Raw genomic sequence first — 21,310 nt, 5'->3', positions numbered from 1 at the left:
CCTTTGCTTTCTCAAGTGGTAACACACTGTGTACGAGATACTGCTTCTGTTTGTTATGACTAGAAACACTGACTTGACTCACTATTCTTCAGGACTCTTGGAGAAAGGACCTGGGGTGAAGCAACTGAGCTTACTGGATGACAAGATACCTCCTAAGTCCCCACACCCAAAACGTACCATCTGGCTGTCTCGAAGCCAGTCAGACATTTTCTCCAATAAGCCCCCACGTACAGTGAACGTCTTGGATCCCTACTACCAGCCACAACGAGTTGGTGCTGCCCGAGCCCCCAAAATCAACCCTTTCAGTGCTCGCCAGGACCTCAAAGGTGGCAAGATCAAGTTCTTTGACCTGCCCAGCAAATCTGTCATCTCCCTGGTATTTGACCTGGATGCACCAGGGCCTGGAACGATGCCCATGGCTGACTGGCAGGAGCCCCTGGGCCCACCTGCTCGCCGGTGGCGTTCTTTGCCTAGTTCACCTGAGTTCTTGCATCAGGAGGCTTGTCCATTTGTGGGCCGGGAAGAATCACTATCTGATGGGCCCCCACCACGCCTCAGCAGTTACAAGTACAGAGTAAGGGAGATCCCACCATTCCGAGCATCTGCCCAGCCAGCTGCTCTAGCCCATGAGGCCATGGACTGCTCCAACCCCCAGGAAGAAAATGGTTTTGGGCCCAGGCCCCAGGGGGTCAGTCCATGCCTTGCAGGTGACCCTGAGGAGATGGAGGTGGAAGAAGAAAGGCCAAGAGACTCGGCTCCAGTCCCCTTCTCTGTCTCAGGCATGGGCCTGAGGACCCAGGGAGAACAGGATGGGTGAGCAGAGTTCATCCCCACCTCACCTTGGGGACAGACCTCCAGCTGAAGCCACAGGGCCCCCTTGGTGCAAAGCCTAGACTCTTCCCCAGGGCCCACAAAGCACGCAAGCTAAGCCAAGCCAGACTCATCTGTGAGGCTCCCACTGCCCAGTGGCTATGTGAGGTGAAGTAGCCATGAGAGACATTCCTAGTTAGGGCCAATGGCTGATACGAAGCCTCTGAAATCCAGCAAGGAGCTCTGGCTCCCACCAGATCCCTGAGACTTCCCAACAGGACCAGAGGATTCCTAGTTCCTGTGAGCTGGCAGGCAGCTATTACCCCAGGTTCTTCTCCTACCCCGGGTCTGTTTCTTGCCCTTTCCTGGGACATATAAGCTAATGGATGGAACCTGGAGCTGACCAGGAGATCATAAAGGGCATGGCTATTTCTCAGACCTGAAGACTGGGGTGCTTCTTGCCAGAATATCTAAGACACTTGAATAATAATTGCTGTTTGCACTTACTGCACAGCCAGACCATGTCACTACATTTCTATGCAAGGCAAGGCAGAGTGGTGGTCGTGGCTCTCAGCTAACCTATTCAAAGATCTTTTCCAGTTGATTAATCTATTTTCATATTTATGAAGGAGTCTTAATGTTCTGCCCTAAAAGACTTTCAACCTTGTGGTTGGGAGTGGGGCTGATTTTGTAGGCCCTAGGGCCTGCTCTGTGAATTTGTTGACACATGATACACCCAACTGGTTTATACATGGACTGATTTCTTCCCTTTCTGCTATGACCGGAGCTATGGGAACAGTCTGTCCTAATAGAACCACAATAAGAAATAACCAAAGATGAAGCTGGTCAGACATTTTCATATCTTGTTTCTGATTTTTTTTTTTTTTTGGTAAAACTTTCCCAGGACACTTTGAGATTTAAAAATGAATAAAGTTGGTGTTACAGGTGCTGGTCAGCCTTCTTACTTGTACCCTTGTTCTTCAGCCTCTGGGGTAAAGGCAGAAATGCCAGAGCAGTGCAACAGTATCTCTGCCAGGACCCCATCCTTTCCCCGAGTAGTTGGGATTAAGTCACTCACAGGCTAAAGGGATCCAGACCCCTCTGATCCACTCTCAGCTTCTCTTCCTAGGCCCTGAGTGCTGCGTAGAAGTTGGGTCAGCTGCTGCCCCAAGCCAGCTTCATCTTCTGGTTGTGGGCTTTGGAAGAACGGGAAAACTGGCTCTTAACCACTGTGAGGGGGACAGCTTTGCCACTCAGGTATACCTTGTTGTGACATTCAGGTAGCCATGGTTCAGAGCTACAGGGCTGGGATCCTTGGCTCACTCCCACATAGGCCATCACATAACCTGTCATAAAGGCATCAAAACCAGCCCGATGCAGTCCATCCCCAGGCACTGGGTTAGGACTGGCTTGCCTCTCTGGTGCTTCTGAGGTGGCCATGTCAGTTGTGACTTGCCTCTCTGGCACTTCTGAGGTGGCCATGTCAGTTGTAACTTGCCTTTCTGGCACGTCTGAGGTGGCCATGTCAGTTGTGACTTGCCTCTCTGGCACTTCTGAGGTGGCCATGTCAGTTGTAACTTGCCTTTCTGGCACGTCTGAGGTGGCCATGTCAGTTGTCTCAGCACTTGTTGCTTTAGGCTCCATCTCCAGGTCATTTGTGTGACCTTGCCCTGAGCCAGGTTGGGTCCCAGTCTCATCCTCAGCCACCTCCTGCTCAGTTTCCTCAGGCTTGAGGTTGTCCTTACAGACCTGCTTGGTGGGAGGACTGTCTTCAGCTTCCCTAGAAGGCTGTTTCCCAGGCAGGCCCAAGAAAGCCCTCCGCCGTTTTTCCTTACGTCGTCTCCGTCGCCTCTTGTCCTCCAGCGCAGCTTCATCAGTGTCAATGATAAGGTCAATATCATGGGACCGAGGACACTGTGGTCCCAGGGGGCACCAACCATAGGCCTAGAGGTAGGAAAGAAGCTTAGAGAGGGTTTCCAGGCATCAAAGTCCCTTCCCCAGTAAATGGGCAGGTGTGCTCACCGAGAAGTTGTCACAGATGCTGGTGGAATGAGTACGATAGGTGGGGGGCGGCGCACAGCAGCGGTAGTCAATATGGGCCCTCATGCTAGAAGGATAGCTGCAGAACTCCAGGGTCAGATGTGGGCTGCCAGCTGCCCGCTGCTTCCCATTTTCCCGCTCACTGCAACATAACAAAAGTATATAGGTCCACTAGCATGTAAGCTCCGTGAGAGTAGGGGTTTTTGTCTGTTCTGTTCACTGCTGAACCCTTGGCACTAAAGCAGTGCCTGGCCCATGGTAGGCACTCACTGAATATCTTAAGTGAATGAAATAATCAGGCTTATGCCAGGCCCCACCCCGTTCCCTCAACCAGTCCCTCACCATTTCCGGAAGGCATATTCTAGGTAGGAGGCCAGAAAGCGGGCATGAAACTCAGCAGCATATTTGGTGTCATAAATGCCAGCGGGGAACATTTCACAAAGGTCAGCAGTGAAGGTTCCCAAGTTCTCAGGCAGGTGTGCATAAAAGTTCTGGTAGAGGAACACCAAGTCTATCAGACCATTGTGTAGTACCAGGGGCCGGCGGGCCCGGATCAGCTCCAGGAACAGTGTCCTCACTGACTGCCTCTGACTCTCATCACCCTAGGTGGAAAGAAAGGGGTCATCAAGAAGGATAGAGTGCCTTAGGGAACCTCTTTTGCAGGACACCTGTCCCAGGCAGCCTCACCTGGAAAGTTCTCCCTTGCTTTCATCTAATTTACTGCTATTCACCAGTATATCACTCTTGTTTCTCCAGCTCTGTCACTGGTGAGTCCCCATACTCCCTAAGAAGCAGATCCTCCCCAGTGTACCCAGCCTAGAGTAGTAAGAAATGAATTCACAGAAGAGGCAGTCTCAAGGCTGAAGATCTACCTTGTCATTGCCCTTGTGGTAGGGGATTCCCTGAGCGTACTGCCGGTTGAAGTTGAAGCCATGCTGTACCAGGAACTGCACAGACTTTGGTTCTATGACATACTCTTCCATGCACAGTAGGGTCAGATTGAACACTTGGGCCAGGTATGAGTGTTCACCCTGGGAGAAAAAGAGATTCTGCTACATCCAGCCTTAGGAGAAAAAAAACCTCATAGCTGATGTTCCTCAGTATCTTAATCCCTCCTTCCCTTGCCACAGATCTGGGATGGGGGTAAGAGTAACCCATACCTTGTCTGGCTGCTGCTTGAAGCAGGCGAGGCCCAGGGAGAGGATGGAACGGGTCCTGGCAGCATGACACACGGCCTTGTAACGTTCCTCGATGCACCTTGGGGTTGGGTTTGGGGGTGGCTGTGGCTGGGAGTTAGCCTCATGAAAGACCCAAACCACCCAGGACTGTGACCTCCACTCCAGGGTTGAGGTCTGCCCTTCCTGGCAAGGCTAGGACTAAAGAGATCAGGGCTTATACTTACTGGTTCAGCAAACATTTTCTGTCCCCAAGCCCACTCAGTTCCTATGGATCAGTAAAGGGAGAGCTGTTACGTTCTGCAGTACCAGCCCTTTTAACCACCACCTGCTCTCCCAGTTCCCTAGCTCTCACCGTGTCCACAGCCACAAAGTTAGCCGTCTTTATGGCCAGGAGGAGGGATGGCCACATCTCCTTGAAGTTGTCACTTTGCACATCCACCACGGGAACCTGGACTACTAGCTCCTCCCCAGATTTTGTGCTTTGGCTGACACCATCTGGAGATAAGAAGGGTGATGGATATTAATGCTCAGGAAAGAGCCAAGGGAACAGACACCAAGCTAGGCCATGGCTAGGGGCAGCTTCCCCCTCAAGAGCATATTGCATATGCTTTATACACAGGATTGGAGTGAACAGTGCCCTGAATTTGGGGAGAGAAAGCTTGGGTCTTCCAGTGGTTGATGTAAAATTCTAGAAAAATATTTCCCCTTAGCATCAAAATCTGTAAAAGTGGAAGACTGAACTAGATAATCTGTTGAGGTTCCTTTTCCCCATATCCTGCAGGAAATACTTTGCAAGGTTTGAGGACTTCAGGCCAGTTGATATCCCCCGTAACCGTTCCCATGGTGCCTCAGCCACAAGCGGCAGTAGCCAGGTTGCGCCAGAGCCTAATAGATAACGCCCCAATCCGTCCCACTTCCTGTGGACCACAACTCCCAACCTCCCCCAATAAACAGCGCTTTCAACTCCAAACTACATCTCCCGAGATGCCCTCACTGGTCCTAACTAGCCTCCCAACACTCCAGGTTTTTGGAGGTGGGACCGCGGTGCACACCGGGACATGTAGTCTCCTCGTGGCTGATTCAAAAGGAAGGTGCACGTCCTCTGAAACTTGAGGCCGGTTTCTTAGCAGTACGAGTCCGAGGCCCTCCGCTGCCTCGGAGCGCACAGGCTTTGAAAACGGCCCCTAGGAAAGCCACTCACCGTCTGAGACCGCGGGAGCTGAGGCTGCGCCATCGTCACTCTCGGCGGCCATGACACCACGGGTCCCTCGCCAGTATAGTCAGTCACTGGGCACGGGGGACTTCCGCTTCTTCTCCTGTCTTGGTTCCTGCAGTCGGAGATGGGGCGGGGTCTCATGCCCACAATCGCCGAACTGTCGGACTTCCTTTAAGATCTCCTGGGTCTGGTGCGGAAGAGGCAGCCTGGCGCGCGCTGGAATCCTATTGGCCGGCGTGGATCGGCTCGCCGCCAAAATTGGCCGGGGCCACGCCCCCTGGAGTTCGCCGTTGAGCTTGGCGCGGGAGATCACGCGGGAGGTAATTCCTTCTTCCGGTGCGACCCGGCGGGAACGCAGGCTTTCGCGTTACGCTGTCTTCATCGACTCTGCCCCGGGGTGGGGGTTGGGGCTTTTATGTCTGTAGAGGATGAGATGATACCTGAGCTAAGCTTAAAGCAACCGTAGGAGTTATGCAGAATAGAGAGTGTGCGGGGGAAAAAGGATTTCGGAAAAGGCAAGCTCCTAGGAAGGGTGGAGAGCTGGTTGCATTCCAGCAAGTGAAAGGAGCCGGGGAGGGGGACAGGAGATGAGGCTGCGGAGGGTGAAAGCGACCGCCGGCGGGGACACTTTTGAAACAATAGACGCGCGTGATAATAAGGACTTGAATTAGGCTCCAGCAGTGACAGCTTGTAAGCAATTAGGAGTTATAGTTGTTCCTGAGGGGTTTTGGATTTGATTTCTGCTACAGAGAGTTGTTCTACCGTAGAGCAGAACTTTCCCAAGAGTTCCACCAAGGACTCAACCTTTTCTCTCTCTGATTATTTGCTGTTTCCAGTTCATCCTTTCTCTCTACTGAATCTTTTTGTCATCGTTCTGAATTGTTTGGATTTCTCCCATTCTGGAAAAAAGGGGTACTTTTTATGCAATTTGCCTGGCACTGTGCACAACAGTCAACAAAAGACAGCTAAGTTTCTTTCATGGAATTTTACAGTTAAGTGGGGAAAGCAGACACTGATCAAAGAATCACAAATAAACATGAAAATATGATTGGTGTAAGAGCAACAATGGAGAAGTACAGAAGAGGGTAAGACTGGGGGGGTGGGGGGGAATCTGATTTGGACATTTAAGTCTAGACCTGAAGAGTGAATAAATGTTAGGTAAAACAGAAGAGCTGTTCAAGCAGAGGAAATGAAGTGGGTGAGGCCTCAAGGTGGACAGACACTTTGGGAATTGAAGCAACTATTTCAGGCAAACATGGCTGGGCTTCCCTGGTGGCTCAGAGGTTAAAGCGTCTGCCTGCAATGTGGGAGACGGGTTGGATCCTTGGGTTGGGAAGATCCCCTGGAGAAGGAAATGGCAACCCACTGCAGTATTCTTGCCTGGAGAATCCCATGGAGAGAGGAGCCTGGTAGGCTACAGTCCACGGGGTCACAAATAGTTGGACACGACTGAGGGACTTCACTTTCATGGCTGGAGTGCAGTGGGTGAGGGGATGAGGCAGGTTGAGCTGTTTGTATCCTGCAAAGATACATTAAGAGAATTGGCTCCTGAGAGCAATGGGTGTGACAGCCAAAGTCCTCTGGTGGCCTACAAGGTACTTTGTAATCCTATTCCCCCCACCTTGTTTGAAATGGCACCCACTCCAGTATTCTTGCCTGGAGAAGTTCATGGATAGAGGAGCCTGGAGGGCTGAGCCACTTTCAGTTTACCCTTCTTTGCCGCGGCCAGCACAAGCAAGAGTCGCACCTGCACAGGGAGAGAACGGAGCGTCCCCGCTAAGAAAATAAGAGAGAGACAAAAGATGGGGTTGAGAGGATCAGACCAAAATGGCTGATACCTTGCTTTATTGTGCTGCAGCATATATAGGATAAAATACGTGATTTCTGACCTTTACAAGATTGTTTTTCATCTCCAGATACAATCACCAGACCCGTACCATTGTATTCAGATCACAATAAGCTAATCTATCTTCTATGACATGTTGCCGAAACCAAACATCTTGGAGCCTTAAGGGCTATAAAAATTCTTGAGGGTGGCGGGACAGGGAGCTTAGGCACATGTCCTAGGGCTCTGCATAACGCCGAGCAGCTCCCAAGACTTAACCCTTCACGGGTAGTCCCCCGCAGCTCCCCTCTCTTTATTTTTTAAAAGCTCCATAAGATGTCGGTGTTGCAACATGTTTTTATGTATTAAAACTCTCATCTGTAGAAATTCTTTAACAATACTACGAATAAGACAAGGAGTTAGACAAATTATGATAAGCACAACAGTCAGAACCGTGCCCACAGCAATTATACTTCGCCACAGTGAATGAAGGCTAGGAAAGTTAGAAAATAAATTTTGTAAAAAATTATTAACAGTTTCAGCTATATTCAAAGTAGCTTTTGGAGCATTTTCGATGTCAAGAATTTCATTATGCAATTGTAAAAGATCTAAAGAAACATTAGTATTAAACCAAATTCCTTGTAGATGTTTTTTCACCTTATCCCACGGAAAATCAGATGTATTGTAAGGCTTTTTTGTAACACAAATCCATTTATAATTAGCATGGCATTGAATTTTCATGCGAAAATTAATACTCTGAACTTGGTCTCCTAGAACTCTAACTACATCATATAAAGCTGATAATCTATCTTCTATCTTTTTATCTATATCTTCTTGAGTTCCCATTACTTTAGTAACATTATATGACAAGGAATCTACAGTATGAGCAGCTTGAATGGATTGTGCTAAGGATACAGAAGCAGTAACAGCAGTTGCTATAAGGGTGATTAAAGATACTATACCCAGAATAATCAGGCTCACACTTCTTTCCTTGCGGCTAAGAGCCGTGTTAATGCGTTGTAGCAATTCTAAAGCAGTCTCATCATACCATTCTTCAGTTATTTCAACAGGTAACATGACAAAAGCAGGTTGTTTTACTATTATAACTTGTTCTCCTTTAGCAACACCTCTTATGCAATTAGTAAGTATGCAATTAGAACAATTTAAATGATAAATATTCAATGACAGTGTTATTTCTATATGGCCTTGTATCAACATAAACGGGTAAGGGACACAAGCTCGAGGATATAAGGAGAAACCCAAATAATTATAAGGAAAATGAGTTTGAATTTTTTCATCAGCAATAACAAGACCATTAAGGTTTAAGTGTTTCTTTAGAATAGAAAAAGCTTGATACAATAGCTGTTCGTCAGCATGAGCTAATAATATATCATCCATATAATGAACTAAATATAGCTGAGGAAAGCGTTGACGAACGGGAGCTAATGCTGTAGCAACAAATTTTTGGCACAACGTAGGGCTATTAGTCATTCCTTGCGGGAGGACTCTCCATTGATAACGTTGCATAGGCTCTTTGAAATTAACAGAGGGTAAACTGAAGGCAAATCTTTTACAATCTTGAGGTGCAAGAGGAATGGTGTAAAAACAATCTTTTAAATCTATAACAATGATATAGGATTTATCAGGTATAGCAGAAGGAGTGGGTAACCCAGGTTGTAGGGCTCCCATATGCATCATTGTTTCATTTACCTTACGAAGGTCTTGTAGCAATCTCCATTTCCCAGACTTCTTTTTAATAACAAAAATTGGGGAATTCCAAGCAGAGGTAGAGGGTTCAATATGTCCAAGCCTCAGCTGTTCCTGCACCAGCTGTTGTGCGGCAGAAAGTTTTTCCTGTGTTAGGGGCCACTGATCGACCCATACCGGTTCCTCAGATTTCCAATCAATAGGATCGGCATGTGTCACAGGAGAATCAGAGGTCCCTAGGGAAAACACCCCAAGCCTTTTCGCTCTTGATTAGGTTTTAAATCAAGGGGTAAAACGATGCCTTGATGTTGTTTACCCAAACCTTGATTTGGAAGTAATCCCTGATCTAACATCAAATCTGTTACGGTGGGTGAAGGACTATATAAATAAACACCCATTTTGCTTAATATATCACGCCCCCATAGATTAACTGGAAGATGGGGCAGAATATAAGGCTTAAATTGACCCGTATGGCCGTCTTTATCTGTCCAAGTAAGAAGGGACGAGCTTTGTTCTGGATTGGTAGTTTGGCCAATACCTTGAAGAGTGGAAATAGCCATCTGTTTAGGCCATGTAGTAGGCCAGTATTTATCAGAAATAACACTAATATCGGCCCCTGTATCAAGCACTCCGCGGAAAAGCTTACCATTAATGCGTAGCTCAAGTTCTGGTCGTGCCTCGGTAACATTTTGCACCCAATAGGCGTCAGATGACCCGAAACCTTTATCTTGACGGTCTCTATTAATTGTTTTTCCTTGTATAACTAATGGAACTAAAAGGAGTTGAGCTATACGTTGTCCTGCATTGATTACAATAATTTTATTAGGAGCGGAGGCTAATATTTTTATCTCTCCTGTATAATCAGAGTCAATTTGACGGTCTCTATTACTTCTTTACCTTTTTGACCTCACCTACTACTCACCCCTTCCATTTCTAACCACACTGACTTCCTAAGTCTACAAACACACCAGGAATCCTGCTTAGGGCCTTTGGACTAGCTTCTCAGGATGCCTTTCCCACAGGTAGTCATCCATATGAATAACTCCTTTAACTGCTTTAAGTCATTGGTCAAGTATTGCTCTAACAAGGCCCACCTTGACCACGGTTCTTTAACATTGCGACATTCCACCACCCTCACTTATTTCTTATCCCCTTCACAAGTCTACTTTGACTGTTTATGCTAGTTTTTATCACCTAACATCCTATATAATTGGCTGATTTTGTGCATTATTTTTTGTAGACCCCATAAAGTCTATGAAGGCCCAAACCTTTGATGTTTTATTTATTGAAGTATTCCAAGTACCTAAAACTGCTTGGCACATAGTAGGCACTCCATAAGGAATTATGGAAGTCAGTGAGTTTGATCAAGGAACTTTTGCTAGGAAGTGGGTGTGTCTTGTGGATGGGATTGGAGGAAGAAGAGAGAACATTCCTCCATATAATGGAATAAAGGAGAAGGAAAGTGCAGATGGAGGGAAGTTTATGCATTGGTTCTTTTTTTCTGAAGGCAGAAGCAAGCTCTTTTGATGAAAATGAGGTGTGAAGCATAGCTAGAATATGGAAGCAGCCTAGATGTCCATCAACACATAAGTGGATAAAGAAGTTGTGGTATATATGCACAATGGAATATTGCTGCTAAGTCACTTCAGTCGTGTCCGACTCTGTGCAACCCCATAGATGGCAGCCCACTAGGCTCACCTGTCCCTGGGATTCTCCAGGCAAGAACACTGGAGTGGGTTGCCATTTCCTTCTCCAATGCATGAAAGTGAAAAGTGAAGTTGCTCAGTCGTGTCCAACTCTTAGCGACCCCATGGACTGCAGCCTACCAGGCTCCTCCATCCATGGGATTTGCCAGGCAAGAGTGCTGGAGTGGGGTGCCATTGCCTTCTCCGAATGGAATATTACTCATCCATAAAAAGGAACACATTTGAGTCAGTTCTAAAGAGGTGGATGAACCTAGAACCTATTATACAGAGTGAAGTGAGTCAGAAAGAGAAAGATAAATACTGTATTCTAACACATATATATGGAATCTAGAAAAATGGTACTGAAAAATTTATTTACAGGGCAACAGTGGAGAAACAGACATAGAGAATAGACTTATGGACATTGGAAGAGGGGAGGAGAGGGTGAGATATATGGAAAGAGTAACATGGAAACTTATATTACCATATATAAAATAGATAGCCAACGGGAATTTGCTGTATGGCTCAGGAAACTCAAACAGGGGCTCTGTATTAACCCAGAGGGTTGGGATGGGAAGGGAGTTTCAAAAGGGAGGGATATATGTATACCTATGGCTGATTCAAATTGCCAACATCCGCTGGATCATCGAAAAAGCAAGAGTTCCAGAAAAACATCTATTTCTGCTTTGACTATGCCAAAGCCTTGGATCACAATAAACTGTGGAAAATTCTGAAAGAGATGGGAATACCAGACCACCTGACCTGCCTCTTGAGAAACCTGTATGCAGGTCAGGAAGCAACAGTTAGAACTGGACATGGAACAACAAACTGGTTCCAAACAGGAAAAGGAGTACGTCAAGGCTGTATATTGTCACCCTGGTTATTTAACTTATATGCAGAGTACATCATGAGAAATGCTGCGCTGGAGGAAGCACAAGCTGGAATCAAGATTGCCAGAAGAAATATCAATAACCTCAGATATGCAGATGACACCACCCTATGGCAGAAAGTGAAGAAGAACTAAAGAGCCTCTTGATGAAAGTGAAAGAGGAGAGGGAAAAAGTTGGCTTAAAGCTCAACATTTAGAAAACTAAGATCATGGCATCCAGTCCCATCACTTCATGGCAGATAGATGGAGAAACAGTGGAAACAGTGGCAGACTTTATTTTTCTGGGCTCCAAAATCACTGTGGATGGTGACTGCAGCCATGAAATTAAAAGATGCTTACTCCTTGGAAGGAAAGTTATGACCAACCTAGACAGCATGTTAAAAAGCAGAGACATTACTTTACCAACAAAGGTCCATCTAGTCAAGGTTATGGTTTTTCCAGTGGTCATGTATGGATGTGAGAGTTGGACTATAGAGAAAGCTGAGTGCCGAAGATTGATGCTTTTGAAGTGTGGTGTTGGAGAAGACTCTTAAGAGTCCCTTGGACTGCAAGGAGATCCAACCAGTCCATCCTAAAGGAGGTCAGTCCTGGGTATTCATTGGAAGGACTGATGTTCAAGCTCAAACTTCAATACTTTGGCCACCTGATGTGAAGAGCTGATTCATTGGAAAAGACCCTGATGCTGGGAAAGATTGAGGGCAGGAGGGGAAGGGGACAACAGAGGATGAGATGGTTGGATGGCATCACTGAATCGATGGACATGGGTTTGGGTGGATTCCGGGAGTTGGTGATGGACAGGGAGGCCTGACATTCATGGGGTCGCAAAGAGTCAGACGTGACTGAGCAACTGAACTGAATGGCTGATTCATGTTGAGGTTTGACAGAGAACAGCAAAATTCTGTAAAGCAATTACCCTTTAATTTAAAAAAAGAAAATCAGATGTGAAGCAAAAAGTTTGAGGAGAGGGTTTGAACCAGAGTTTCAGCAGGGACTGCAGCAGAGCCAAGTATAGCTCTGCAGGCAGACCTTTGGAGTTTGAATGAAAAAGTTGCTTGATCACAAGCGTCAGCTTCCTCGTAACTGAAATGGAGGTAATCCTAGAACATACCTCATGAGATTGTTAAAGAGACTGAGTAAGAACTCTGGCATGTATAACACTCACTAACTTAGCTGTTAGATAAAAGGTAAAATCAGCAGCCAGAACAGTTAGGGAGCAGTGAAGATCAACCAGATGTTTTCTCATTACTAGTGGATAGGCAGCTGTGATTTACTAAATCAGTAGAAGATTAGAAATAAAAATAGCTCATTTCCCCCTCTTCCCAATTTGCCATCTACTCTCAGGCAAATCTTTTACCCTCTCTGATCCTTAGTTTCTCTGTTTTCTTTTTCCCTTTGCATTTTATTTTTAAAATCATCACTGAGGTTTCTCCTTTCTATAGGATGAAGGTTTAGACTAGATGATTACTAAAGGCTGTTTCACGGATCACCAGTCCAGGTTCAATGCATGAGACAGGGTGCTCAGGGCTAGTGCACTGGGATGACCCAGAGGGATGGGATGGGGAGGGAGGTGGGAGGGAGGTTCAGGATGGGGAACACATGTAAACCCATGGCTGATTCATGTCAATGTATGGCAAAACCACTACAATATTGTAAAGTAACTAGTCTCCAATTAAAATTTAGGAAAAAAAAAAAAAAGGCTGTTTCAGTGTAAATGTGCTGCATCTCTAAGGAGATAAACCTCTTACACCTGAGCTCCCAGGGATACACATATTCTCCTGCACAGGAGGCTTTGGTCCTTGACTCAGCCCAGCTCTGACCTCTTATTTATGTCTCCAGGTGTATACTAATGCTGGTTCTACTAAGGCCACTTGCAGAAGTTCAGCCCTACTGGTCATACCTCAGTACCATAGCCAGCCAAGAGTAAGTAAGCCCGTGAGCATCCGGGGGGTGCTTGAGAAAAGCTAGACACTTTATGTGAATGGTCTGGGGAGGGAGGTAGCTTTACCCTCTACAGGACCCTAAGATTCAGCCTCATGGTGACTGACATACTTTGGCTGGGCCATTCTGTTCTAGCTGATCATGAAGAAGCCACGAGCAGCTGTGGGGAATCGAAGTGGTCGCAGGAAGCAGGCATCCAGCCAGGAGGGAAAGGAGAAATGTGCCTTTGGCAGCAGCCAAGCCAAGCCGTCTGCCCCCAGTGGTGAGGATCTGGGTCCTAATCAGACTCGGGCTGGTTTAATTGGCTGTGAAAGGGGGCAAATTCAGGCTGAGAAGACAGCATGGTATGTATCAAGTCATTAGGGGACTAATTAAGGATCTAATTCTGACTTTGTACTTTGGGATAATTGCTCTGTATAAGATGCTTTCTATCAGTGACATGGAGCAGTAGTTTGTGCATTTCCTTCCTCACTTGGCTTTCATGGGATCCAACGAGTTTATCAGCCTGAACCTGTTCTGTGAATGGGAAGGCCCTCCACAGGTATATGTTTGGCAGAAACTTGGATTTTCATTATGATCCAGAGACAGAGGAGCCAGGGGTACCTCCATGGGGAAATAAAGGCTAGAAACTTGACGTAGGCTACGAAACCCTGGAGCCTCCCGGTCTGAGCTCAATCAGGGATTGGAGTGGGAGTGTCCACTTAAGCCTTAAGTGGACAGCCTAAAACCAGGCCTCTGGTGCACAGCCTGTGCAGGGATGATCCCTGAGTTTTCTGAAACCCCAGCAGGGCTGGCCAGGCAGCAGAAGGCGTTATTGCAGGCCTCTGTCTCCCCATACCATCTATTCCGAGATGTGGCCGAGGTCACAGCCTTCCAGGAGAGCTTGCTGGGCTGGTATGACCGAAAGAAGCGGGACCTACCCTGGAGAAGGCTGGTAGGAAGACAATGGATGTGAGGGGGTAGGTAGGAGACTGGTGCCCAGCACCTTCCACACTAACTGTCCATCTGGGATTGCATTGGCAGGTGGAGGGTGAGGTGGACCTAGACAGGCGGGCATACGCTGGTGAGTACATCTTGGAGCAGGGCTGCTTTGCCTAGACGACCTCAGGTTTGGGGTCTAGAAGCTGTGGGCTAAGAGTAGGGCAGCCAGCGGTGTCCTCATGCCAACCCCTCTTCCCCAGTGTGGGTCTCAGAGGTCATGCTGCAGCAGACCCAGGTTGCCACGGTGATCAACTATTATACCCGATGGATGCAGGTGACTTCCGGGAACAAAGGGATGGGTCAGTCATGGTCCAGACCCCAGATGACTCCTTGGGGGTGGGGATAAAATAAGGCCTCTTCCACTTCCTTCACCTTTGGCCTCATCTCTTTTTGTCTGCCTTCGGGCTGTAGAAGTGGCCAACGCTGCAGGACCTGGCCAGTGCTTCCCTGGAGGTGAGAACCACCCTAGGGTAGGGGGAATGGGGACTACTGAGGACTGATCCCTGACCCCTCTGACCTCTGACCTCACGCACAGGAAGTTAACCAACTCTGGGCCGGCCTGGGCTATTACTCTCGAGGCCGGTGGCTACAGGAAGGAGCCCGGAAGGTAAGGGGTTGACGAGGGGTCTGGAAGCTCCAGGATCTTGGGTGCCTCGTAACCATGAACCTTCCCATTCCAATCAGGTGGTAGAGGAGCTAGGGGGCCACATGCCACGTACAGCAGAGACCCTGCAGCAGTTCCTACCTGGGGTAGGGCGGTACACAGCTGGAGCTATTGCTTCCATAGCCTTTGGCCAGGTGAGCCCACCACCCACCCCCATGTTGTACGTGCCCACCTTCCTCCCAGACCAGGCTGACTCTGGACTCCTCTGTGCCAGGCCGCCGGAGTGGTAGATGGGAACGTCATACGGGTGCTGTGCCGTGTCCGAGCCATAGGTGCTGATCCTGGCAGCACTCTTGTCTCCCAGCACCTCTGGTAGGATACTAGGGTAAAGGGGAAGATTGGAAAAGGTGTCTCCAAAGGGTCTTTGGCTCAGAGCAATATTCCCTTCTTGTAGGAGCCTAGCCCAGCAGCTGGTGGACCCAGCCCGGCCAGGGGACTTTAACCAAGCAGCCATGGAGTTGGGGGCCATAGTGTGCACTCCGCAGCGCCCACTCTGCAGCCACTGCCCTGTGCAGAGCCTGTGCCGGGCACGCCAGAAGGTGAGCCACCCAAGGAAGGGAGGCAGTCAGGGGTCCTAGGGAGTGACCACTGCCCCATGGCATCCTGCCCTGTCTGTGCCTCTCAGGTGGAGCGGGAGCAGCTCTCAGCCTCACAGAGCCTGCCTGGCAGTTGTGATGTGGAGGAGTGTGGTGAGTGGCAGCCCCAGCCCTTCCCTGTGCTGTCAGGGAGGTGCCTGTGGCAGCCTCATTCCCTTTCATCCTACAACTGAGTCAGATTCTACAGAGCTGGGCAAAGACCTGCTCTTTGGGCTTGGCACCTGAGCCCACTCGGCCTGAGTGAGGCTCTTGATCTCTCTTCCCAGCTCCCAACTCTGGACAATGCCCGCTGTGTGCGCCTCCCACAGAGCCCTGGGACCAAACCCTGGGAGTAACCAACTTTCCCAGAAAGGCCAGCCGCAAGCCCCCCAGGGAGGAGTGCTCTGCCATCTGTGTTCTGGAGCAGCCCAAGGCTCTTGGGGGTGCCCGCATTCTGCTGGTGCAGAGGCCCAACTCAGGTACCTGGACCCTGGGAGTGCAGCGAGGTGGCATGACCAACAGGGAAGAAATGGAGGCAGCAGCAGCTAAGGCCCCACCCACGCCTGGCTGCCCTTCCTCTCAGGTCTGCTGGCAGGACTGTGGGAGTTCCCATCAGTGAGTGTGAATGCGGAAGCCTCAGGGCAGCATCAGCGGGAAGCCCTGCTGCAGGAACTGCAGAGTTGGGTGGGGCCCCTCCCGGATATGCGCCTTCAGCACCTGGGGCAGGTGAGTGAGGAGAGAAGTGACCAGGAATGATGGCTTCTGTGGCCACATCTCCAGGTCTGTTTCAGCCTCTTGGCACCCCCTAGGTGGTCCACACCTTCTCTCACATCAAGATGACATACCAAGTGTACGGTCAGGTCCTGGAAGAACACACCCCAGTGACCATTGTACCACCTGGCGCTCGCTGGCTGACCCGGGAGGACTTTCACACTGCAGCCGTCTCCACCGCCATGAAAAAGGCACTACCTTTGTTGTCTTTGTTGTGTTTTTTCCTGTTCCCTGCATGTTCTGAGTAAACCTGTTACTATGTAAACAGATGAAAAACATATCTTAAACAAAAGGGCTGGGGCATGAAGTTAAGGGTAGAATACAGAGGTTTGTCTCTTTGCGGGAAAGATGCCAGCCCTGCACTTCCCTCTTCTTGTCTAGGTATTCCGCATGTATGAGGGCCAACAGCCTGGCACCTGCAAGGTGAGTCTCTTGGCCCTCACCCAGCCATCTCTCCCCAGGGCCAAATCTACAGGTTTTCAGTGAGTTAAGTGATGCATGTTTGGGTGAACAGTCTGCATGACAGAGTTCACTGGGGCAAGAGGAATAGTTCTTGACCTAAAGACCTTACAGGTAGAGAGGGGACAGGAGCAAATGATGGAGACAGTAGAGTCACAGTGTGTGAAATGTTTGTACTCAGTTTTGTGGGATATGAAGTGGGGAGCTATCATTTCTATCTGGGAGACAAGAATCAGGAATGGATGCTTGGAAGAAGCAGCTGGTAATCTAGGTCCTAGAACTAAATCATTTTCTCCAGGTTTGGAAGGAGAATCAGCAGTAAAGCTATTCTTTCCTGGCCCAAGAGTTGTATGAGCCAAGGTGAAGAACCATACAGCCTGTGAGCTGTTGGATTAGTTGGAGTTGTTAGCAGGACTGGCCCAGGCCAGTGAAGGCCCTGAAGGATTTTAGGTGGAGAGAGGAGTCAGATTTGCCTATTAGGAAGACTACCTCAGGCTGCCTTTAAAGAATTGATTGATTGAAGAGTTAGACACTGGAAACAGGATGGAAGCTTTACAGTATTAAGGCTAAAATCTGAGCTAGATCAGTGGTATGGGGGGGCGAGGTGGAAGGAAGACTCTCTACTGTCACCTCGGTGTTTCCTTCCTTCGTCTTCTGCACAGGGTTCCAGAAGATCCCAGGTGGCCACCCTGTCCAAACGGAAAAAGCCCAGTCCAGGCCAGCAAGTCCTGGAGAGTTTCTTTCGGCCCCACGTCCCCACTGATGCACCCAGCCTCAACACTGCAGCCCAGTGATGCCTCCACCCTGCTGAGAATCCTGTTTAATAAAATGCTTAGTTTTGTAGTCATTCTGGAGGCTTCCCACCCTCTCCTGAGCCCCTTCATTCCTCACCTCTGAGGGACCCAGAAAGTGGTAGAGCTCTGTTTGGTGCTGACTTCTGTTGAGCTCCTAGCCAGCCCTGGGCAGATGGAGGAGGGGGGTGTTCTGTCCTCCTCCAACCCCAGAAAGGGAGAAGGCAGCTGCAGGGAGCCCCTGCCAGTGGCTTACATCCAGCGCTCGCTGGCCAGGTCTCTGATTGGAGCTGCGTTATCACCCTAGAGCAGGTGGTTGGGCTTAGCCCTGACTCAGCCCCTCCTTCCTGCAGTGGCTTCTCCCTAGGGAGCAGGGAAGCACAGAGGAGAATTTATTTTGCCTTAGACTCCTGTGCTCAGTGACTCTTTGGCGACCCCATGGACTGTAGCCCACCAGGCTCCTCTATTCATGGAATTTTCTAGGCAAAAATGCTGGAGTGGGTTGCGATGTAGATCATTTGTTTAGGGATACATTACATATGGAGCGACACTGCAGGAAAACAAGTTTTTAATCATAATATTGGAGGTGTGGTGGAGAGAAATGAGGTCAGAAAGACAAGGAGGATTCAGAAATACTGATTATGTTTAATTTCCTAATCATATAATTCTGCTGTTCTTTACACTTTGCATATATATTAGATACAGACAATATGAGAAATACTTCACAGTTAAAAAAATCCCACCTCTCTGGACCCCTGTGAGAGTTTCAGCTTCTGGCAGGTACTGATGAGATGGAAGCCCCTAAAGACAAAAGCATTTACTCCAGGCCTCTGTGAATGTCCCTCAGTTCCAGCAGGCCCTATGCTGAACTTTCCAATGTGCCGGGACAGCCAGCTGCATCCAGCTTGGGCCCTTTGCAGGCTTCTTGGACCCTGGCAGCTTGCTCCTGCACAGACTGCCACAGGGCCCGAATGTTGCCCTCGCCAAAGCCAGTGGCCCCCTGTCTCTGGATCAGCTCCAGGAAGAAAGTGTCCTCCGCAAACAGGGACTTGGTGAAGACCTGAAGCAGAAACTCGCCTCTGTCACCATCTAGCAAAACTCCCTGTTGGGCCAGCAGGTTAGGCTCCTGCCCTGCAGCCAGGATCTGCTCCTCCTTGCCTGGCTGCTGGTAGTAGGCCTTAGGAGGAGTCAGAAGCTGACCCCCAGCCCCTGCCACCCCTTCAATGGCTTCCTTGATACTGGGTGTGTACAGCCCCACGTGCTGCAATCCAGGTCCCCTGTTCCGGGCCAGAAACTGCTCCACCTGGTCCTGTCCGCTGGCGGCCCTTGGCAGGGACTCTGCCAGCACAAGGGTGGGGACAGCGCCACCGACAGGGCCCTGCAGGGCGGTGAGCCTTAGCCCGCCAAGCCCAGACCCTGCTGGCACCTCCAGGCCCAGCTCTGGATCCTCATCTGGGCTCAGTGGCAGGTGGTGAAAGCCTAGACAGTCGTGGAACCAGTGCATCAGTTTTGGGGAGCTGCTGGGGTTGCAGGCCAAGGTCAGGTGATCCACGTGGCTGAACCAGCAGGGGCCGGGTGCCGAGGGTACAGGACTAAAGCCAGGCAGGAAGGGCCCACTGAAGCCAGTGCGCTCCAGCAGAGTCAGGCTGAGGTTGCCTGCCGGCGAGCTAACCACAGTATAGGTGGCAGCGCCCTGCTCATCTCGCACGCTGACAGGGGGCACCGGCACGCTGCAGCCCAGCGCCGCCAGCGCCCGGGCGGCAGCACCCGCGTCGGCCACGTCGAAGCACAGGTTTGTGGCGCTGGGTATCCCATGATGCGGGTCCAGGCCATACAGCGGCTCTCTGGGGCCCGCGCCCTCATTCACCAAAAAGACAGCGTCGCCGCTGCTCAGAGCCAGTTGCCTCCAGCCGTCTGCTTCCCGCACTGCCAAAGGCTGAAAGCCAAAGAGGCGCTGCAGATCCCGGGCGAGGGGTAGCCCTGCCGGCACGTGGAAGGCAATATGACACAGACGGCGGACGGGCGCGGCCATAGCGGTCTGGATGGCGACCCTGGCCTGTCCTTTCCCTGGGGATGCTCACTTGTTCAGGACTCCGAGACGCTCAGTCTTGTCGTCGGAAGCCTATGGAGTCCAATTTTGCTCGCAAAGCACCTTCCTCGATCTTTTTCTGGCAGAGGCCGCAGACGGACCCCCTTGGGGGCTTGCAGTTCGTGCTGCCGAGCTACCGCAAACTGGAGCTGCCTGGGGACCACCAAGTCTGAGCTGCCGCTTTTGAGAACCACGTGGAAGCAAGGCAGGGAAGGGGCGGGAGAAGGGGCGGAGCCAGTGACTGCAGCTGCCATGCTCCACCTTCTGCTCAGCCTGCGTCGCAGACGGTAACCCGGGGACACAGGACTGCCCCCTCCCACGGCCTCTGGCTGGGCCTCACCCTTGAGCACTGACCTTCCCATGGCCTCTGTCTGGGCCACACACCCTTGGGCACTGATTCTCCCTTCCCCCAACTCTCCAGATCACAATAGCTGCCTTCACTAGATTCCAGGCATTGGGCTCCCATTCATGTTCCAACCTCAGAGCAAAGGGAATCAGCTCTAGTTGGGGGAAAAGCCCGGATTTTCTCCCTACAAGCACGGAATTTCTTAGCAATTTTCCTGCTTTAGCTTAAAATATTTGGAGAATTTTGCTTTTAAGTCTTAATGTTCCTAACACTTAAAATGCTCTAAGTTACAAATTTTCACTCTTTCTCCAAAGTTGTGCAGAGAAATTTATGTTATAGGAAGATAGACCATTTATATAGCTCCTAATGTAGCCACACGTTCCAGGAAACAAACTCACTCAGAAGGACAATGCAGACAGTGGAGTGCAGTTTATTACACCGGCGGCCCCAAGGCAGAGTCTCCTCTTAGCCAAGAACCCCGACCAGCATATGCGAAAATCTTTTATACCCCATGTATATGTGTCTGAACCCACCACTCCAAATTCCTTGAAACTTACATAAACCAAGGAAAATACAATCCCAATAACCCCATCATTCACGTGCTGTGTGCTCACGTGCTCAAACAGTCAAACAATTAGCCAATAATCAATAAACCCGAGGTTACACTCCGATTGATACAGAAACATTTATGGCCTGGATGGAGGAAGGGGTGATTAGTGTATGTTTTCTCTTAGGCGAAGAGTAACCTAGATACGATCTTCAAGGTTCCCCTGTCTGGAGCGGGTCTTATCCTTCTGTTGTTGTTTTCATAGGCACTAAACACAGAGTTCAGAGTCCATTGGAAAGGTGGCAGAGCATGATCAGCATGACCAGGCCTAAGATGGAGTCCAGGCCCTATGAATTCCTTCTTCACTACATGCATCTATCTTTTGGGAAATCTCTCAGTTCCACCTCTTTTTTCAACCTCACTTCTCTCTTAGTATGGTTTACCCTCCTTGTCCTAAACAAGATTTAGAGGGAAAAACAAAAAACAGTGGCTTAGGATCTGAAAGGAATAGCTGCATGGGTGTCCTTTCTCACCCTCCTGACTCTATTGAAAGAAAAGTGAAAGTCACTCAGTTGTGTCCAACTCTTTGAGATCCCATGGAATAGTCCATAGAATTCTCCAGGCCAGAATATTGGAGCGGGTAGCTGTTCCCTTCTCCAGGGGATCTTCCCAACCCAGGGATCGAACCCAGGTCTCCTAAATTGCAGGTGGATTCTTTACCAGCTGAACCACCAGGAAAGCCTTAGGATTGAACAAGCCCTCCCTGCTGTTTGCAGTTTCTTGATTGGATACTGGGCCA

The 21,310-nt window shown here is 49.4% G+C and overlaps 4 protein-coding genes across 9 annotated transcripts in view; 2 read left to right on the top strand and 2 right to left on the bottom strand.

The window, feature by feature from the left end:
- TESK2 (testis-specific kinase 2) overlaps positions 1-1,758 on the top strand; it is a 138,880-nt gene extending 137,122 nt beyond the window's left edge. Inside the window, exon 11 of the mRNA XM_018043579.1 lies at positions 93-1,758. Within this exon, the coding sequence (XP_017899068.1) occupies positions 93-817 (725 nt within the window). The 3' untranslated portion in view covers positions 818-1,758. The remainder of the gene's footprint in view (positions 1-92) is intronic.
- TOE1 (target of EGR1, member 1 (nuclear)) lies at positions 1,684-5,469 on the bottom strand. Of its 3 annotated transcripts, XM_018043596.1 has the most exons (9): positions 5,230-5,459; positions 4,381-4,523; positions 4,253-4,293; positions 4,011-4,107; positions 3,723-3,881; positions 3,193-3,452; positions 2,833-2,992; positions 2,419-2,754; positions 1,684-2,334 (listed from the first exon to the last, which is right to left on the bottom strand). In XM_018043596.1, exons 1-9 carry the CDS (start codon positions 5,279-5,281, stop codon positions 1,966-1,968), a joined length of 1,617 nt encoding a protein of 538 aa, XP_017899085.1. In that variant the 5' UTR covers positions 5,282-5,459; the 3' UTR covers positions 1,684-1,965. The 3 variants fall into 3 exon arrangements, with proteins under 3 accessions (XP_017899085.1, XP_005678595.2, XP_005678594.2); XM_005678538.3 differs by having other exon boundaries at positions 1,684-2,754; positions 4,011-4,065; positions 5,230-5,469; XM_005678537.3 differs by having other exon boundaries at positions 1,684-2,754.
- Positions 5,252-17,586, top strand: MUTYH (mutY DNA glycosylase). 4 transcript variants are annotated; one of them, XM_005678544.3, is made up of 17 exons: positions 5,252-5,564; positions 13,187-13,270; positions 13,424-13,550; positions 14,077-14,222; positions 14,312-14,351; positions 14,470-14,543; positions 14,681-14,722; positions 14,805-14,876; positions 14,954-15,067; positions 15,148-15,245; positions 15,328-15,472; positions 15,559-15,622; positions 15,796-15,987; positions 16,092-16,234; positions 16,318-16,470; positions 16,661-16,702; positions 17,401-17,585. In XM_005678544.3, the coding sequence occupies exons 1-17, from the start codon at positions 5,280-5,282 to the stop codon at positions 17,530-17,532; spliced, it is 1,953 nt and encodes a 650-aa protein (XP_005678601.2). In that variant the 5' UTR covers positions 5,252-5,279; the 3' UTR covers positions 17,533-17,585. The 4 variants fall into 4 exon arrangements, with proteins under 4 accessions (XP_005678601.2, XP_005678600.2, XP_005678599.2 ...); XM_005678543.3 differs by having other exon boundaries at positions 14,074-14,222; XM_005678542.3 differs by having other exon boundaries at positions 14,035-14,222.
- On the bottom strand, positions 18,155-19,817 carry HPDL (4-hydroxyphenylpyruvate dioxygenase like). Its single transcript, XM_005678545.3, has one exon. It carries the CDS (start codon positions 19,559-19,561, stop codon positions 18,389-18,391), a length of 1,173 nt encoding a protein of 390 aa, XP_005678602.1. The 5' UTR covers positions 19,562-19,817; the 3' UTR covers positions 18,155-18,388.

This window comes from Capra hircus, chromosome 3 (assembly GCF_001704415.2).
Source record: "Capra hircus breed San Clemente chromosome 3, ASM170441v1, whole genome shotgun sequence".
Lineage (NCBI taxonomy): Eukaryota > Metazoa > Chordata > Mammalia > Artiodactyla > Bovidae > Capra > Capra hircus.
The sequence above is the reverse complement of the archived record's forward strand: the minus strand, read 5'-3'. Positions and strand labels throughout refer to the sequence as shown.

Excerpts from the sequence above, each read along its gene's own strand:
- HPDL (XM_005678545.3), bottom strand. The coding sequence starts at position 19,561 with ATGGCCGCGCCCGTCCGCCGTCTGTGTCATATTGCCTTCCACGTGCCG.
- TOE1 (XM_005678537.3), bottom strand. The coding sequence starts at position 5,281 with ATGGCCGCCGAGAGTGACGATGGCGCAGCCTCAGCTCCCGCGGTCTCA. Across the intron at positions 4,524-5,229 it reads AGCTCCCGCGGTCTCAGACG|ATGGTGTCAGCCAAAGCACA; the intron begins GTGAGTGGCTTT and ends TCTTATCTCCAG. Across the intron at positions 3,882-4,010 it reads TCAAGCAGCAGCCAGACAAG|GGTGAACACTCATACCTGGC; the intron begins GTATGGGTTACT and ends TTTTTCTCCCAG.
- MUTYH (XM_005678542.3), top strand. The coding sequence starts at position 5,280 with ATGACACCACGGGTCCCTCGCCAGTATAGTCAGTCACTGGGCACGGGG. Across the intron at positions 15,068-15,147 it reads CTTCCATAGCCTTTGGCCAG|GCCGCCGGAGTGGTAGATGG; the intron begins GTGAGCCCACCA and ends CCTCTGTGCCAG. Across the intron at positions 15,988-16,091 it reads GGTGCAGAGGCCCAACTCAG|GTCTGCTGGCAGGACTGTGG; the intron begins GTACCTGGACCC and ends CCTTCCTCTCAG.